This window comes from Coenobita brevimanus, chromosome 16, assembly GCF_032717465.1.
Source record: "Coenobita brevimanus isolate Jiangsu-jjx chromosome 16, ASM3271746v2, whole genome shotgun sequence".
Classification (NCBI taxonomy): domain Eukaryota; kingdom Metazoa; phylum Arthropoda; class Malacostraca; order Decapoda; family Coenobitidae; genus Coenobita; species Coenobita brevimanus.
Window position 1 is genome coordinate 9,172,594 of NC_136969.1, and position 20,472 is coordinate 9,193,065.

A 20,472-nucleotide genomic window follows, 5' to 3' on the forward strand; every position below is an offset into this window, starting at 1 on the left:
GGTAGCAGCGGTGTTTCGAACCATCACATTCTGACCGCCTCCTTGGATTTTTAGTGATACAACAAGATACACGACGTCTCGCATCTGCCAGCCTCGCCCCTTCCTCCGTGCCTCTATACCTTGGCTGTGCTTTTCGAGTGTACCATTTTTCTCGCCAGTGCCCACCTCTCAAACAACCGCACCCATTCGCCTTGTTCCTGACCGCAAGTGTCACTGTCGCCGACCTACGCACCTGTTGCACCTGTCCCCAGCACCTGTTCCGGACTCATCATAGCTCCTGCCCCCACGGTGCCACTTATCGCTGTCTGCCCGCTGTCTGCCCACCACCATTCTCTGCTTTTGCAATTCACCAGCTCTACACCTGCCTTGCGCCGACATCTGCCTCACCACCCACCACCGGCCTCCGCCGTCGCCCGCATCTGGTCTGCATTACGGAGCCTCCTAAGACCGCCACTCCCTGCCGGTGATTCATCGCGGCGTCTCTTCTCCTCTCCGCCCAGCTGTCTCTGCCCCGCCGCCCAGCCCCGCCCAGCCCCGCCCCGTCGCCCAGCCCCGCCCCGTCGCCCCGCCCCGCCCCGCCCCGCCCCAGCCCAGCTACGCCCAGCCACCCTGCACGTCATACATCTCGACCCTCCCGTTTCTACTGTGTAACTATAGTATATATTTCCTTTCTATAGAGATTATCCTCGATTTCTCTACAGATTGGTTATTGTAAATATTCCATCTCATTTCCATTACCCCGTTTTCATCTTCACCTACGTTATTTATTATCCATCTCATCCTTCGCATTTTATTTACACCATCCATGCCCGCACCTTCATTCATTTTCACACCTAGTGTATTCCATTCTCTCATTGTTATTTATACATTTCCACCTACGTATCCATCTTCATCCTTTCATCTTCCATTGCCGCATTAAATGTCATACTTTCCACGTCAACCGCTTACCACCAGCCCTCTCGACCCGGAAACATCACCTGCTCATACCCCGTCTGCCGACTCTAACACAATCACTCATTTACGAAGTGGCAAAGAGTACCACCGCCCTTTACCTGAGACTCCCGTTTCACTTCCCGCAGAATCACTTACTACCCGTCCTACCCTCATAAATCCAGATACCTCGTCCTCTACTCCTGCCTCTACACTCCCTTCTTCTTCCTCTACTCCTGCCTCTACACTCCCTTCTTCTTCCTCTACTCCTTCCCCTGTCGTTCCCTCTCCTGCCTCCCTTCATACCCCGTCTTGCTCGCCCTTAACTGCCGCTACTTTCTCTCTCTCCCACACCTCTCCTCTCGCCACTTCTGCACTTCCAGCCATGGCCAACCCTCCACAGTCTATCTATCTCGACGATGCCAATCGTCCCAAATTTACCGGCCAGAACCCAACTTGGTCTGTCTATGATTTCCTCAGAGAAGTCGAAACCGAAATAAATAATAGACAAATTACAGATGAATCGCTCAAAGTAGCTTACCTCCTCGGTCGCTTGCATCACGGTAAATCAGACATCGGATCCGCGATCCGTGCAGGACATTTCGATAGCATTCGTACCTTTGCTGATTTTCGTACGGAACTCATCAGCCTTTGTTGCCACCATTCAAATACCGCGTCTATCATGGGATTCATTAATCTCCTAAACCAACTAGATGAGGACTTGCGCGTCCCAGCGCAATATGCCAAGCACCGCGAAGCTGCCGCCGCCATGAAAGCAACTAGTAGCAAGATGCTCCAATTACTGGTAGGCACGAAATGGTTAGAAGACAAGAATGGCGTTCCAATGCTTTCACTCACCAACTTTGCTGACTTAATTGGTTACCTCAGATTCCTTCACTGGCTTACTCCTAAACAGCGAGAGCTAGCCTTGGAAATCGGTTTCAATCCAGGAGATAAAATTATTCAGGTCACTAAAGCCATTCATGAAAGAACAGGATCGAACTACACGCGTCAGGGCACCACCCAACCCTTGGCCTCCTCAGTCTGTCACACCTCCACTACCCCAGACCAATCTCACTCCCGTCCCACCACACGCGGCAGACCTGCCACACATCGCTCTCCTACCGCAGGTCGTGATCAATCTAGTGCCCGACGGAACAGACAATCTTCGATTCTTTGCTGGTACTGTGGTCATCCTGGACATCGAGCATCCAGTTGCGACCGTACATACAGACGTCCTCACTCCCAAACCAGACAGCGTACGCCTTCCCGCTCACGTCGTCCACACTGCAAATACCACAAATCAAGCATGACTCACACCACTGAGGAATGTCGTTACCTCAACCGCCCACAGTCGGGGGAAGCGCCGCGCCCGTATCGGACCAATATCACGTAGAACCAGAAACCCAACTCCCCATCCACCATGTAGGTCCCATAACATCCTCGGGTTTAGTCATTCTCGGAAGCAGTCATGACATACCAACGTCATTCTTCTTGGACACAGGATCTATAGTAAATCTCATCTCCGAAAATTCCTTACAAATTGTTCATCGCCATCACAACCACGTCAGTTTCCTAGAACCACCAGACATTCGCCTATGTGGTGTTAACGGCTCAGAGTTTAAGGTTAAGGGAAGAGTCACCCTTGAAGTCAAACTCCACAGAGCTTTGCCCCCTATCCTCATTGAATTTCTTGTCACTAATGACTTGCAGTATCCCGCAGATGCCCTTATTGGTTTCTCCACCATGGCACAACATTCCATTGCATTATTACCTGCTTGTGGTAGTATAGACATTTCTGGATTCCCGGTTTACACTATGGAATGTCCCCGTCCTGTTCTTACGATCAAATCAGTCCTTCAATTACCTCTGTCCCTATCACTACCACAAAGTCCAACGCAGCCCAAACCGCCACTATCATCATCTGAGAATACAGAGATCATTCCTTTACTGACTGAGAGCAAGGACATAAATTCCTCAATGTCTCCTGATACATCATCTCAGCCCTCGAACATGGCTCTTACATCCTCTCCCGACAACACTGTCGCTGACTCAGACGTGTCTCAATTACCTACCTCACATAGTGTGAATGATCTTCTCCAACACGCAGAGACGAAACGTGCAGTAACGAATACGTGCACAATTTTGTTACCGCATGAGTTCACCAAAGTCTCTGTTTGTGTTGCCGGTGCGAAAGAAGGAGTGGATGTACTAACCCTACCTGAGACGTGTTGTGTGAATGGCTTGACTTATGAGTCAGCGTGGTGTACAGTCTTAGAGGACAGTTTATGCTACCTGTACTTGCTCAATGTCACAAATGCTCCACTAAAACTTAAAAGTGGTGTAAAGATTGGAGACTTCCTAGTATACCCAGCGGCCGTAAAGGTGTGCCAGGATTCCTCAATTCCTACTATTCAGACTGATGATACGCCAATCGGTGTATGTACTATTAACTCTACGGGATCTGCGCCGACGCATTCACCCGATATGCTCTCACATCTCACTTGCACAGATTTCCCAGAAAATACGCCTCAACTCCTCGACCTTCTGACCTCGTACAGAAACGTGGTTGCCTTACCCGGTGAACCGATGGGTAGAACAGACCTTGTCAAACATACGATTGAACTACTACCAGGAACTCAGCCGATTTACATACCAGCGTATCGATTGCCTCACAGCCAGAGAAAGCAAACAGATCAAATGGTACAGAACATGTTAGACCAGGACATTATTGAACCCTCCGTCAGTCCATGGAATAGCCCACTTTTCTTAGTACCAAAGAAGGACGGCAACTTTAGACCAGTAGTCGACTATCGTAAGGTCAATTCTGTCACCGTTCCAGACCGTTTCCCGTTACCTGTCCTCACTGATTTGCTAGAATCCCTTGGTGAAAATAACGTAGTCTTTTCATCTTTAGACCTCCTCAGCGGGTACTGGCAGGTCGAAATGGAAGAGTCCTCTCGCCCAGTTACAGCCTTCAGCACCCCTTCTGGACATTTTCAGTTTAAAAGACTCCCTTTTGGTCTGAGAAATGCTCCTTCCGTGTTCATGCGACTTATCCATTCAGTCTTCAGCGGTATGATGGGACACTCTCTTTTTGCTTACCTAGATGATATCATTGTTGTGAGTAAATCCATCCCTGATCATTTTACCAAACTCCAGCAAGTCTTTGAACACCTCCAGCTCGCAGGCCTGAAAATCAATCTCAGTAAATGTGACTTCCTGCGAAAGAAAATCAAATTCCTAGACCATGTCGTAGATGCACAAGGCATTCATACTAACGAGGATAAAACTAAGGCGATCATTAACTTCCCAGAACCTACCACTACCGACGCTGTACGAAGTTTCCTGGGCCTCAGTGGCTATTATCGTTGCTATATCAGGAATTACGCTCAGATCGCCGCTCCTCTGACCCACTTACTCAAGCAGAATGTGCCCTTTGTTTGGACTAACGACCAGTCCCAGGCTTTCCAAAAGCTAAAGACATCTCTTGTAAATGCCCCTATTCTAGCATTCCCTGATTATACCACACCTTTCCTTCTCTGCACAGACGCCACAGGCACTGGACTTGGTGCCGTTTTGATGCAACTCGATGAAGCATCAAGGAAGCGCGTAATAGCGTATGCTAGTCGCACCCTTACAACCGCTGAACGTAACTACAGTGTCACAGATCTCGAAGCGCTGGCGGTAATCTGGTCCTTGAAACATTTCTGAGATATAGTCTATGGTTATCCAGTGCATATCCAAACAGACCACCTTCCACTATGTGATTTGTTCAAGAATCGCAACCTAACAGGTAGACTAGCTAGATGGTCTATCATCATCCAGGACTTTAATCCCACTTTTCAATATGTACCAGGCAAGTTGAATGTAGTCGCAGATGCACTCTCACGTCACGTAGCAGCAGCTATAACATCACTGCAGCCTGAAGTAACTGAAAACACTACACTAACGTCAGACGTTGTTCGAATCTTTCAACGCCAAGACCCCATGTGGTCCAAAGTCATTTATTTCCTAGAATCTGGCGATGCCTCAACCTTACCTACTCTGCCAGTATCACTAGATGAGTTCATGCTAGATGATGATCTCTTGTACAGGAAAACACTGCTAACAGGCAAAGATATGCCCATTCGCGAAGTACGCCAACTTGTTGTTCCCACTGCCCTGATACCAAAGGTTCTTCATATTGTTCATAATACTCCTCAAGCTTCCCATCCAGGCAAAGACCGATGCTTGCGCCAAGCACGTCTCAAATACTATTGGCCAACCATGCACCGCGATATCAATGCCCACTGTGACTCTTGCCTCTCCTGCCACCGCCACAAAGGATCAACCGGCTTACCAGCACCTCTCTTACAATACCCTATCCCGTCACGACCATGGGAAACTGTCTCAATCGATCTCTTAAAACTACCTCTCACAGAATCTGGCGCTGAGTACTTGTTCGTAGCGGTCGACCACTTCTCCCGCTACTGTGTCCTCGTACCCCTCTCCGACAAGACCGCGAAGAGCGTTGCACGTGCCCTTGTCGATCACGTAATTTGCCCGTTCAGTACCCCTCATACCATTCTTACTGATAACGGTACAGAGTTCAACAATAGCCTTCTCCATGAGATCTGTCGCCACTTTCATATCAGTAAGTGCAATGTCGTGCCTAACCATCCGGCTTCCAATGGCCTTGTAGAACGCCACAACCGAAAAATCTTAGAGTGCCTCAGACATCTAAGCTCCCATAGTTCGTCCTGGGATGACTGGATTCCCCAAGTGGCATCCTCCATCAATAGTTCCATCAATGCATCCATTGCTGAATCTCCCTTCTTCGTCCTTTTTGGTTTTGACAAGGACCTCCCATACTCTCTCTTATCCTCAAAGCCAGAACCCATCTACAACATGGATGATTATGTTAAACTAAAATTGGCCAACTTCCAGACAATCCACCAGTATGTCCAATCCACTTTGGCTTCCTCTCAGGAGGACATGCTGCAGCCCCAACATAAGTCCGCCTCTCCTGTCACTATCAATGTAGGCGATCTTGTCTTTGCTCATTCCCATACGCGTTCCTCTAAGTTGGATGACAAATTTACAGGGCCCTACCGCGTCCTTACTCAACAAGGCAACAAATTTCACCTCCAGGACCTGTCCACTAGGGACACCAGATGGGTCCACGTCGATGACTTAAAGCGAGCACCCTGTGGCCTCGTGTTGGAAGAGTCACTTACACAACCTCCTGCCCCCTCTTCCCCTCCTCCCATCCCTCAGTCTACTTTGTCTCCACCTATCCCTCAGTCTCCTTCCTCTCCATCTCCACCTGCTCATTCATCAATCAATCAATATCGGTCCAAACTGCGCTCTGCCCATCAACCTCTTCACGACCTTCCCCATTAACTCTACCCTGATTTTCTAGGTACGATGTTAGCGATCTCCCTGCTGGCAGTGCTGACCCTCCTGGGGTCTGGGTCAGGTCAGGACGATGGTGGAGTACGTCCCGGGGCCTTGGTCGGCTCAGGAGGCGAGGTCTCCTTGCACTACGATCTTGCGCCCCTGGCCGATGTAGCCATTGCCCTACCTGCCTACGCGCACCAGCTCCACGGAATCAGGAACCATCTCACGGCCCTCATGGGGACACACAACCCAAATGAGTATCTCTATAACCTTTTCCTCCCACTCTCCTGGCAATTGCAATACATAAGTACCAGATTCACTGAGCTCATTGACACATTTTCTTCTTCTACCTCAAACTCAACATGGATATTCTCCAACTAGCCATTGACTCTCTCCTGTCTCAAGTCTCTACCTTGGTTCGTATCCTGGTCGATGCTATCAATGGACGTGTCACTGCCGACTTAGTACCTGTCTCAGCTCTCCGTTCTGTCCTGGAATGGGCTCACTCCACCTTCGGTCTCTCCCCAGTCCTCCCTTACTCCTCCCTTGAATATTATTATCCTGTTCTCGAAGCCACTCTTCTCACTACATACGTCGTCGTCCATATTCCTCTCCGTTCTGCCATAACCTTTAACCTTTTCCACATCATTCCCTTCCCTTTCCGCCTCAACAACTCCTTGTTACAGGTATCTGTTCCTTCAGAATATTTCCTCCTCTCCCATGATCATCTTTCCGTTGCCTTCCTTTCTTCCACAGACCTCCAGCAATGTTCCTTCCTTACTCTGACCTCTCGTCTCTGTGCTGCCCACCTTTTCGCTATCTTCCCTAGCAGTGCTACACCCTGTGAGTCTGCTTTAGTTCGCAACCATTCCATCTACTCGGCCTGTTCTTTTGTCCCAGCTCCTGACCTCCCGGTCCACCATGCTCACCTCAACCATGTCCAGTATTTCTTCTTTGCTGTTCCCATCTCTGTCACAATCATGTGTCCTGGTTCTTCCGTTCGCTCCGTCCCCGCTAGTGGTCTCTACAAAGCACCTGACTATTGTACCGTCAAATCAGAGTCCGTCATCACTTACGCCACTCGCTATCACCAAGCTGTTCGTAAACACTCCTATGACATCTTTCAACCAATCGACATGCCTTCAACCCTACCATCTGCCAACATTACCATCACCTCCCCTCACTTGCGCATGCTCACCTTCCTCAATGACAGTGATTTCATTATGGATCAATTTTCTCTGGCCTTCAGCCGTTCATGGGTTCATCCAACAGTTGTGTTTCCCCCTGTGGTTATCACTTGTATAGGTTTTCTACTCATCATCTGTGCAGTGCATTGTTGTGTCAGAAAAATGGAACGTCGACTCCAGGAAATCAGAGTCGCTACAGGCATAGTACGCCCTACACACGACGTAGAAACTCCCCGTACTTAGTGCCCTCACATTCAGTGACTACCATTGCCCTCTAACAATCAACCAAACTGTGAACAGCACTCTGCCTACTAGAAAATGATGGTATTTCTTTCATACATTACTCAGTGACAGTGTATCCTACAGAAAATCCACAAAAAAAAAAAAAAAAAAAATGAAGGAAGAACAACACTAGAACTCTCATATCTACTCCTTATTTATCATGTATCAAACTATTATTGTGTAATTCCCATTATGTTCATATATCCCTTCGACCCTTACTGGATTTGTACCTATTAATCTTTGTATATCTCATCTGTATATATCGTTCTAGTTCCCTCCCCTCAACATGGCCATGTCTCCCCTACTGCCCCTGTATCATACTTATCCCTTGTACAAACCTCCCTGGTCCTGCCTTACTACTATAATCACCCACCATTTAACTCCTGGTGTCAGGAGACACCATCTCAGCTACCCGGGGGAGTAGTGTACCCCCTCCACAATATGTCTACCCCCGATGTATATATGTCCCCCCCCAATGCATACATGCCCCCACTAAATTTGCTAGGTCAGCATGCTTTCCCACGCCTGAAGACGGCGTTATTGCATCAGTTGATAGCAGACATCCTAGCCGGGCAGACTGTTTTACTGTGAGCTTGTAATAAACTCCTTATCTAGCTGTTTGTACACGGAGTTTCTATCACCAAAGTATTGCAAGTTACAAGTGATAGGTGGGGTATTACAACAGAAAGATGAGGACGGACACCTTAGACCACTGACATATTTAGTAGAGCACTAAATAAAGCTGAGCTTAATTATCCCACTATTGAGCAAGAAGTCTTGAGTATTGAGTACGGATTACGAATAAATAGGCCTCTTGTCTTGGGATATAAAGTGATTGTACAGATGGATCACCGACCTCTCACATGGCTCTTCAGTGTGAAAGAGCCTTCTGGCAGGATAGCTAGATGGCTGATACAGGTTGCCGAATACGACTTAAAGGTGTCCTACCTGCCAGGACACCAGAACCGAGTTGCTGATGCCTTGTCACGTCTTCACAGAGAGCAAGACGATGATGCAGAACTTATAGCTGTACGAGGGACGTGACCGATACTGATACTGTTAGATGGAATCCTGAAGAACTGCAGAAGCAGCAAGATGGGCATCCAGTCTGGGAATCATTGAAGCGGTCTCTTCACGAAGTCCCTCAGGCCCCCAAACTGGCTGCCCCAGTGAAACAGTTCTCTCTCCGCCAGGATGGTCTGTTGTGTAAGACCGAGTCTCGTGTGTACGAGGACAATGATGTATTACAAGTGGTTGTACCTGAACAAAGTGTGCCAGCAGCATTACACTTGGCCCATCATCTGCCACTGTCAGGACATGGTGGGGCCAAAGTAACTATTACATGTGCCAAAAGATTTGCATATTGGCCAACTATGGTCAAGGATGTCACAAACTTGTGTCGGCACTGCACACAATGCATTACTTCTAAGAGGTCAGGGGACATCCTGGTTTCACTTATGAGGTACCCCAGATGTGCCGGCGCCATGGTATCAGGTCCATATGGATATTATAGGACCGTTAAATATGTCTGAGGCTGGACATAAATATGTTCTTACAGTAGTGGATACACTAACCAGATTTACTGTTGCTGAGCCACTGAAAACAAAGACAGTGGAAGAGGTAGCTTGTGTATTTGTGGGGAGAGTTGTTTGTGTTCACGGAACTCCCCAACAATTGGTCACGGACCAAGGAAAGGAATTCGTGAATGATATCTTACGCAGCATTGAAGAAATGTTGAAGCTAAAGCACGTCACTCTGACCCCGTATCACCCTTCTGCGAATGGACTAGCAGAACGAGTGAACGGAACTGTCATTCAGATACTGCATACGATGATCGAAAGTAATGCAAACCATTGTCTCCGGATGATACATTTGGCATGCATGGCTTACAATTCTGGATATAATAGGTCAATCAGGGACTCGCCTTATTTCCTGTTGTATCTGAGGGACCCACAGGTGCCCTATGAGACAATACATGAGACTAAACCTCATTACAATGTAGATGATGAGAAATAGCGGCCATGTCAATAGTACTTGGACCGGGCTAGTACCGAGAATGAGAATTATAGGGCTAAAAAGGCCGTAGTGACACTAATCAAGGTATTAGACAGAGTGTATGTACACACGATTCCTAAACGGGGAGTTGCAAGGAAGCTACAGCCTCTCTACGTGGGACAGTATAGAGTCACAGAGCGTGTTAGTGATGATGTAATTGAAGTGCGACGTATGAGGGATGGAGCTGTCTCCACCCTTTGTGTTGATTGTGTGCGAATGGTCCCCAATTCTTGCCTCACCAGAAAAGATAATACGAATGTATGTCGGGCATACCCAGTACATGAAACAGATGATGATGATAATGGTGATGGTGAGGATGGCTCATTTTACAGCCATTCCGGTATCTAGCCACGGTCCTAGCCAATCATCCAACTTCCCAGTAAATCAAAGCTCTGTGGGTGGTACAGCAGAGTGGGAATGAAAGTGATAGTGAAAGTAAAAACGAAAGCGAATGTGAGAGTAGAAGCGAAGATGAGAGTGAGGATAGAGCGATATAGAAAAAGGAGCGAGCAGTCACTAGGCGAGTGGAGACGGGGAGTCCCCGAGTAAAGTGGTCGGCCCGGCGCCAGATCATTTCTCCCCAGCTAGCAGCCTCAGCCCTGCATCGGCCGCTAGATACAGCTTAAGGTTACACACAACAGTAGAAGATTTACCTCTAGTTATGGACAGATTAATAGAACACACTGACAGGAAGACAAGTAGAGAATAAGGCATACTAAATTTCATTTTTGTTTCAGGTTATACTGCTTGCAGTCGTAGTGTCAGGAAAGACTAGGCACATTGATCTCCACGTTGAAAAACCTGCTCCCACAGGCCTCATCTTCTCCAGTCTCCAAACTTATCTCAACAGGAAATTACTATGTTGTCCCTGTTTTGTTAGTACAGGATGAGTTATACCGACCTCTTATTGAGGCATGGGATCTGGTTGATTCTGTCAAGTAGAATATAGATCACATGGACAACTCATCCACCCTTATGTCGTCATTAAGAGAGGCTTTGATTGCATTTCAACGTAAGTTTGACATCAGATTTAATTACTTAAAAAATTCTGTTAATTGTTGTCGGATAAACCACTGTCAGGTTGTAGAACTAGAGGCACAATTGATCTTGTTGGCGATGTTGCTAATGCTTTATTTGGAACTGCTACCCAGAATCAGGTGGACAAAATTCACACTAGACTGGGTCAGTTTGAAGAGATGTCCGAGAAAGAGCGTCGAGTGTTAAATGTTTACTCTCAGATACTAAATACAACTATAAGAGACATGTCACATGCATGCTGCCATTACTAAATTGCAGCGGGCAGCTAATATTTCACATGCGGTAATTAGGCTCTTCTCCATAAAAACCTTGGAGTTAGAAGGTGAAGCTCGCATATTTGAAGCTTTTCGTAATCTTCAGTAAGCTTTGTCGGATATCATTGCCGATCATGTGAGGATTAAATTAGGCTTTCAGAATATGATGCAAGCTCGTCTGAATGCGGACATCGTGCCAACCACAATATTGCTGGAACTTTTAAACAAATATTTCTTTAATGAGACCAGGACTGCTTTTCCTTGCTTGTCCCGAATACCTTGCATTATACAGGGATCTCGTTAAGGTAGTGCCTCGCTAGACTCCCTCTTCAGTGTGCTTCTATTTACTAATACCAGTTCAGGGTGACCCGGCAGACACTATTGATGTCTTCCAGGTCACTTCCCTGCCTTATAAAGTCCCTGACACAGATGTCTATGTACTGACTGTTCCCGCTGCCAAATTCATTGCACTGAGTGAAAATCGTTTACATTAGATGCTTATGGACGATTTCACTCAGTGCCGCACTCATCAGTAGTTGCTGGTGTTCGACCCACAGAGTCCAGTGTTGAGATGCACTAGCACACGTGAGAGTGCTACATTCCTCAACAAGGACTTTGCACCTCAACTTTGCAGGAAAAAGGTTATTAAAAACTTTGTTCCTGTGTTTAAGGATAATATGTGGTGTTTTTCTACAAATAAACCTATATAATTTATTCTTAACTGTGCTGTTATTGAGATCAGTAAGACCACTGAGATTATTAAAGGTATAAGACATTTGGTCCTGGGTGACGGTTGCAGTGCTCACAGTGAAACACTCACACTTCCAGCTTATGCCACCCTCACCAAGGATACTAAACCGTCTCTACTCCCCCACATATTACATTTCAGTATATCTCTCTCTCGTGTTGAACTGGGTGCCATACGAGCAGTCCCTGAGATTTTTCCCCAGAATAACTCCTTCACACCCTTGTACTTAGACGAGTTACTACACTTCCGCTCTAAACTCCTTCTTCTCAAACCTCTACCGAAACCAACCCAGCCAGTCATCCTAGCGATTTATGTTTATGCATTGTCAGGTGTTATTGCTATGTTCCTCGCTTCCTATCTAGGGTATATGTGTTGGATTAACAAACGCTGCTGTTGCTGCATTGGACTATTTGAGCGTTGCCGATCTTGGATCGACCTCTCTTTCTTGCCATCCAGGGATGCTTACCCCCGGAAATTCCCTGATGTCCCTGTGGAGAATATGGCAAGAACGAGGGGAGAGGGGTGTCGGGCTTGCAACGATGAAGTACATGCCGCCTACTTGTATACCGCTGCTCCTGACGTAATCTCCACCTCTTACTCACACAGCCCCTTCGGAACGAGGCCTGAGTCGAGTGGGAGTAGAAGAGGAGAAGAGGAAGGCAGAGGAAGGAGGAGTGAAGAAGAAGACGAATGTGGGGCAGGTAAATATCGAGCAGGGGATGACAGGTCAATGGATCGCCAGCGTTCAGAAATTACTGAAGGCAGTGTATAAAACACTCCGAAGTAAACATGGTGCTGAGGTTTTGGCCCGTGCACGGCAGGAGTGGGACCGAGCACAGGGAGCTAGGAGACAATGAGGGCTGGAGAGAATTGCCCTACCCCTGAGGGTAGGGTTTTTTTTTTCAAGAATACTCCCCCAGTATCCCTGCTTGTCGTAAAAGGCGACTAAAAGGGTTGGCGGAGGGTTAGCGCCCCTCCCCGGAAAACAACTAACTAAAAAAACAAACAACAAGCCTCGGACAAGGATTGACCAAACGATGACGACCCAGGACCGGACAAAGGACTTGGTAATGGCTACGTGGAATGTAAGAGGAGCGAATGATGAGGTGAAAGAGAGAGAGATTGTCCAGGTGCTTGAGGGTGCGAAAGTGGATGTATGTGGAATAACTGAAACAAAATGGAGAGGAGAAAATGTGAGAGAATGGGAGTATGGATGGGGTATATGTGCAGGAGTAGGTGAGAATGAGAGGGCAAAGGAAGGAGTATGTATAGTTGTGAGTAAAATATGGAAGAAGAGCATAAGACAGTATGGATCAGTTGGGTCAAGGATTGTGTGGGTAAAGTTGAAAGTTGGAATACAAATGTGGGCGATTGTGTGTGTGTATGCGCCAACGCAAGATCGTGCTAGAAGAGTGAAAGAAGAGTTCTGGACAATTGTGGAAGTGTGCATGGAAAAGTTTGGAAGGAATGAGAGAGTGTTTTTGATTGGTGATATGAATGGTAAAGTTGGGAATGTGAAGGTGGATGGAATAGTTGGTGAGTGGGGTGTGCCTGCTGAGATAGATGAGAATGGGAGTGCGTTAGTGGACATTTGTGCTGGGAGGGGGTTGGTGATAGCCAATACCCTCTTCAGGCATAAAATGATCCACAGGTATACATGGCGAGTGATGAGAAGGTTGGGTGGTGAACTGAATGAAAGGAAGGCAATGACTGATTATATGTGTGTGGATGAAAGGATGCGAAGATGTGTAATGGATGCAAGAGTTTATAGAGGCTGGGGGAGTGGACTTTCTGACCACTACTTGGTGGTGGCCAGAATTAAAATTCAAGTAAGATGGAGGAATAGAAGAAGGGAAAGACGAGAGGAAGGAGTAGTTGCAAGGAGAGTGGAAAGGTTACAAAAGGATGAGAAAAAGGCACAGTATAAGAGAGAAGTGGAGGAACGATTGGGTAATTATGAATTGGAGCAGGTGAGAGACGTGGAAGGTGTGTGTAGGATATTTACAGTAGAAATATGTGCAGCATGTGATGTGGTGTGTGGAAGGAAGAGAAGACGGAGGGGGGTGCAAGGAACAGCGTGGTGGACTGAAGAGGTGAAACAGGCTGTGGCACAAAAGAAGAAAGCATACAATGAATGGATGAGAAATAGGGGCGTGGAAGAAGTTGAGAGGCGGAAGAGAGAGTTATATGTAGAAAGAAAGAGAGAGGTGAAAAGATTAGTAAGAGAGAGTAAGAAGAGAGTGGATGAGGAATTTGGAAGGAATTTGAGTGTAAAGTGGAGGGACTGTAAGAAATGTTCTGGAAAGAGGTGAAAAGAGTAAGGCAGGGTGGAAGTGAAGTTAGCAGGGGAGTGAAAGATAAAAATGGTAGATTACTAGTGGAGAAGGGAGAAAAAGTGAGCAGATGGAGAGAACACTTTAAGGAATTGTTGAACGTAGAGGATGGAAGTAATGCGAGTATAAGTGGTTGGGGAATGGCTGGGAGAAGGAGGGAGGTGAGAAGACAGGAAGAAATCAGTAGGATAGAAGTTGTGGAAGCAATGAAGAAAGTTAAATCGGGGAAAGCCCCAGGAATTGATGAAGTGTGTGGTGTAATGCTGAAGCATGGTGGAGAGATAGTAGTAGAATGGATGTGGAAGATGTGCAGATTGGCCTGGGAGGAAGGTAGAGTCCCGGAGGATTGGAAGTCAGGTATAATTATTCCCTTTATACAAAGAAAATAATGAGATGTCTGAGAAGTATGTGTGGAGTGACGCGTATGGATCGAGTGCGAAATGATGAAGTGCGAAGGAGAACTGGAGTTGTTCGGGAGATGGCTGGTAGAGTTGAGCAGAGGGTGTTGCAATGGTTTGGGCATATGGAGAGAATGGATAATGAGCGATTGGTGAAAAAGATAACTAGATCTGATGTGAGAGGTGTAAGACTGAGAGGAAGACCACGAATAGGATGGATGGACAGTGTGAAGAGAGCGCTGGATGCGAGAGGGATGTCTGTTGAGCAAGGAAGAGTGGCTGTGCGTGACAGAAATAAATGGAGAGAAATTGTGAATGAATAAGTGATGACGCAGCCCTGAGGGGATATTCTCCCGCATTTGGTCTGATCAGCTAGTCAGGTCAGGTGCGGGTAAGGGGATGGGTCTGTTATGATGTGGCAGGGGTAAACCAGTTCTGCTGTCGGGCCCTGCTGTGGATGTCACTGCTTGCATTGCGCAGTTGACCCTTGTGCGGTGTGATGCGGTGAGGATCTGTCCGTTCTCCCCTTTGGGGCTAAGATGCGAATGAATGTGTTTGAATGGATGAGTAAATGGAGAGTGAGTCGTCCTGTCTCGGCTACCTCCCTTTCCTTGGGGGAAGCAGCCTAGGTATATAGATAGATATAGACAAAGAAAAAGGGGAAAAAGAAGTGTGTGGTAATCATAGGGGCATTTGTCTTCTTAGTATAATAGGAAAAGTGTATGGTAGGATACTTATTGACAGAGTTAGAGAAAGAACAGAGAAATTAGTTGGAGAAGAACAGGGAGGCTTTAGGAAGGAAAGAGGTTGTGTAGATCAGATATTCATTTTTAGATCTTTAGTGGAAAAGTTTCTAGAGAAGGGAAAGAAGTTGTATGCGGCTTTCATGGATTTGGAGAAAGCATATGACAGGGTGAATAGACAAGGATTGTGGAAAGTGTTAAGAATATATGGAGTAGATGGGAAGTTGTTGAATGCTGTGAAGAGTATGTACGATGGTGCGAAGGCTGCAGTGCGTGTGGATGTTGAACTAAGTGAATTTTTCTCTTTGAAAGTTGGTTTGAAACAGGGATGTGTCATGTCTCCATGGTTGTTCAATCTGTACATGGATGGGGTAATAAAAGAGGTACAAGGTAGGGTAGTGGATGCTGGAGTGGCCCTGGTGAGAGAGGATAGTTTTTGGAAACTCCCTGTACTGTTGTTTGCAGATGATACTGTGTTGTTGAGTGAAGACGAAGGGGAGCTGCAAGGCTTGGTGGATGAGTTTGGGAGAGTGTGTAAGAAACGGAATCTAAAGGTGAATGTAGGGAAGAGTAAAGTGATGGTCTTTGAGAGAGGTGAAGTCAGTGAATGTATAGCAAGGTTGGATGGTGAGGAATTGGAAATTGTGAGTACGTTTAAGTACTTGGGTAGTGTGATGAGTAAGGATGGAGGTTTGGAGGGTGAAGTGCTTGAAAGGGTACAGCAGAGAAGAAAGGTTGCTGGTTCTTTGAAAGCGGTGATAAGAAACAGGGAAGTGAGCATGGAAGTGAAAAAGTTACTACATGACAGTATTGTGATACGAACTCTAACGTACGGAAGTGAAGCTTGGACGTTGTTGGAAGGACACAAGTCAAAAGTGAGAGCAGTGGAAATGAGTTAAGAGGAGCCTGTGGAGTCACATGGGGAGACAGGCTGACGAATGCGGATATAAAGGAGCGTTGTGGTGTTGATATGGATGTGATAGGAAGCGTTATGAGGAACACGCTGAGGTGGTTTGGCCATGTGGAGAGGATGGAGGGTGAAAGACTGACGAAGAGAGTGTATGTGAGTGAGGTGGAGGGGGGAAGAGGGAGGGGGAGGCCGAGGATGAGATGGAGGGATTGGGTGGAGAGGTATATGAGAGAGGGGGGTGTGAGTTGGGAGCAGGGCAGTGAAATGGCGGGGGACAGGGCGACTTGGAGGCGATTTGTTTGTGGCCACCCCAAACGGGATTGAGGCGTCTGGCAATAGATAGATAGATAGATAGAATAAGGGAGTGGTGGGAGAAGGAGGATGACTAGGTGAGGGGCAAAAAACACTCAGGACATAGATTAGTAAACAAGCTCTCGAGGGTCTGGGATGCAGAGGTTAATGCACTAGGAGTGCACTGATGGGCCTAGGTGAGGGCTGTTATCTGTGAGATCTATACCCTGATGGTGTGCCAGTGAGTGAGAGCAGAGGGTGTATACTGGGATAGAAATGGATGTATTGATGACTCAATATCCGTATGGAAGTGTATAAAAGCATGATCATGAGAGAGGTGGGGTCAGGGAGAGTTTGGCAGTCAGACAGAAATTGTCTTGTGTCCAGTTGGGACAGACAGGGAGAACACAGCCACGACCATTGGCTTCGCGGTACTTGTGAGTAGAAGTATTTGAAGAATAGTCTTGCGGGAGAGTAACGCTAGGTGAATAAGTGCTGTTAAAGTAAAGTACTGGCAGTCACTACTCGAAAAAAAACAGCAATATTATTTAACGTGTATGTTCCAGGTCGTGGCGAGTATTAATTAAGTAGTAGAATTAACTTAGAATAAGACTTGTAACATTTAAGTGAACATTTATCACTTACTGATGGGTTGTCTAGTCAATGACTAAGTAAACTTAAGTCGTACATAACTATTAAGTTAAGTACTTAGTTGCTGTCAAGTCGTAAATAAGCGATTGAGATTTCCCTTGTGTCGAGTTGAGACTCGGGATATTAAGTTAGTGCAATAGATGTATAAGCTGCTTCTAAAGTAGTGTAAATACTCTGTATACAATCGTTAAAATTAAAGTAAATATTGTTTCAGTGTTCTGTAACCTAAGTGTGGAACTGTTAATTTTTTGGATGTTCGGGAGGGAGCCTGGGGCAGAAAGGGGTATTTAATAGCTTGTCCTAACCTACGAGGTTGTAGGCCCCCCTTTTGGCATTGTGTCCACACTCTCCGCTATTACTGTCACATGCTACCAACTACTAATTAGTGGCAGCCGTTCACCGTGCTTAGTGAGACTGAGTGCGAAGCATAACATGGGTTATGTAGAGAGTGTAGGATAGGACAATAGTGATGTGTGTCTTAGGTGGCCACCGGACCCTTTTGGCCCCTCCTGGCTCCACCACACACCAGCTCCATCACCAACACCACCACAGCCACTGTGCACCCATACCCAAGCACCGCAAACATGCCCTGAAAATGTAGAACGCTGGATGTAGGTCAGTAATCCTTTAGTTAATGGACTAAACTATTAGTACCCCTTTTACATGTGTAGCCAGCTCTTATGACGTCACACATATAAGTCTGTAAAAACCTATTAAAACAAATATTTATTTCGAATTGATCTTGAGGCCAAGGTAAGGATTGATTTATTTTCTACTATCCCATTTTCTTGTATAGCCTTGACGTTTAATCTATCCATACACTCAGATTATGTCAGTATAGACTAGTTCTCGAAGGACGATGTGGAGATTCATAAACTTTGTCCATAACTCGTTTCTCTCTCCAACACCCACCGACAGCTGCCCTAACACTTCAGCGTAGACTAGTTAAATGTTCCTGATATGAAGGTAAATTCACCATGATCCAAAACTAAACCATGGGAAGATAGAGGGGAGGGACAGTGTTGGAAGTACGTGGATAAATTCGTAATTATAAGAGGCAGGTGTTACTGTGGACTTATATTTATATCCGAAATACCCAACTGCATAATTAAATGTGACACAGTACATATTTACCTACGAGATATTAAAAGATGTTCAGTACTTAATTACATACACCCAACTTTTGGACCACTTTACTCCAGTGAAGTTCTTGTTACTTGTTTATTTTTTAACCTTACTCAGTTTCGTAGTAAAAAGCTTAATGAAAGCTATGTTCTGCCTCCCAGGTCAAACAAATCTCTCGTGAACCGAATAAAATCATCTGGCTGTAATGATAAAACACTATATTAGATTGAGGGGGTTAAAGTGTAGTCAGGTAAGTATATCTTATTTTCAGTAATGAAGGAAGTTACTATCATGGCTTACTCAAAGACTGGTGAGTGAGAGAATGGTGGTGACGGTGATGATCCTGGGTGGGTTCTTGCACATGCTGGAGTTGGGTTCTGAGTACTTCACTATTTATTATACAGCCCAGATTCCACCAACGTGTACGATCTAACCAGAAGAAGAGCCTCGTACTGTCTGTATGTGAAAAATAACTCACCAAGAAAAAAGAAAGGTGAAATACTGAGCTCTCGTATGTTCGTCCAAGACATCTCAGGGTATGTATGTGTGTATGTCTCTAAATTATCGGTTACCTAAAGCCCTCCTGTGAAAAGGACCAGTTCATAATTATTTGTTACGTTTTTATTTTTATTCTTTAATGAATTACACTGCAACAAAATATTCTCTGAAGTACAAAAATGGGCAAGTTTATGCTGTCTGGACATTGCTACTCCTCACCCTGCCCTTGGGTGGGAAAAGAGGTCAGGATGATGATGATGATGAAGACAAAAATGTTTATTTTACTAAACTGGGGCACTTGCAAATTATTTATCTTTGGTATAAAGAGCCTGTTCTGAGTCACCATGGCCAGAGGGGTGGTTGAGTAGACGCTCCGTGAAAGGTAAAAATCACAACGACCGGCAAAAAGATTACTAGGTATTATTAATACATAAGCGTAGTTATATTATTAGAAAACTACTGAAGTGTTCCTTTTACGGACTTAATACATGCTTCTTATTTTGAAACGCAGGCAGTGTTTTACAATAGCCTAACAATCGTTTCTAATTAATTACCATCTTGCCTCTTGTTAGCAGTTGTTTGTCCCTGAAATCCTCAATTCTGTTATATTCGTCAATGTCAGGGTCTTTCTCTGCTGCCTGACATTATTAATTACAAGTGGAAATTGTAATAAGAGGAGTCATAATATCTCGACTACTTCAGCATTACTCATATTGTATACAGTATATTAATAAACGCACCATTTAGAGGTAAAGGCTTTTATTTTCTCCCTCAATATGGTCCTTTAATTAACTAGTTTTTTTTCTTTTTAGATAATGAATGGAGGAAGGAAAAACAAAGGAAAAAAATAAGTCCATGTGCCTAAAGGCATCCTCCACCCCTAATAACATTTAATTTATTCTAACTGATGACAGACGACTAGGAAGGAAAGGGGAGTTCTCATAGCTCAACCTCGTGAAATATTCAATGTATAGTAGATATTTGCTTTATGATCCTTGTAAATTCAAAGGCACAAATCTGTCAACTTAAATATCCTGACTTTTTTACTCAGCAGAGAAAAGTCTAGTAGAAGTAAGGTTTATATTACATGATTAAAGTGATATAACCAATTCAACAACAGCTTGTGTGTGTGTGTGTGTGTGTGTGTGTGTGTGTGTGTGTGTGTGTGTGTGTGTGTGTGTGTGTGTGTGTGTGTGTGTGCGTGTGTGTGTGTGTGTTCATGCTAATTTAGAATGACATGGTGCTGCTATAATACATTAATACATTCTAAAATACAGATAAAGAAAAATATATTAAACATACATAATTTCAGTAACTTTAGCAATCATATTACAATCTGTGAGAAAAAAGCTTTTGGGCATCAAGTTGATATAGTTGAAATCCAAGTCAAAGATGATGTTAGTGGCAGTGCGCACGACGGTCTCCATGCTGTTTTCTAATTCCACGAACTTGTTATAGGCGACCCGTTTTCTCCTCATAAGTTTCCCCAGTTCATGCAGTGGACCTGACGTGGCAGTCTGAAAAGAATAAGGCTATCAAAAATTGTCTAAGGGATTTGGAAACACGAGTTTTTAGTAATTCGAAAAAAATTAAAGTAAGTGTAAATATTGTGTAGAATTTTTTTTATACATCAAACATAAGAAAATA

The 20,472-nt window shown here is 45.4% G+C and overlaps 2 protein-coding genes across 2 annotated transcripts in view; both read right to left on the reverse strand.

Moving 5' to 3' along the window:
- LOC145390952 (uncharacterized) overlaps positions 1-20,472 on the reverse strand; it is a 239,409-nt gene that overhangs the window by 184,898 nt on the left and 34,039 nt on the right. The window lies entirely within an intron of this gene.
- Positions 17,681-20,472, reverse strand: part of LOC145390855 (ionotropic receptor 93a-like) — a 29,224-nt gene continuing 26,432 nt past the window's right edge. The window contains exon 6 of the mRNA XM_080265594.1: positions 17,681-17,791. Within this exon, the coding sequence (XP_080121720.1) occupies positions 17,681-17,791 (111 nt within the window). The remainder of the gene's footprint in view (positions 17,792-20,472) is intronic.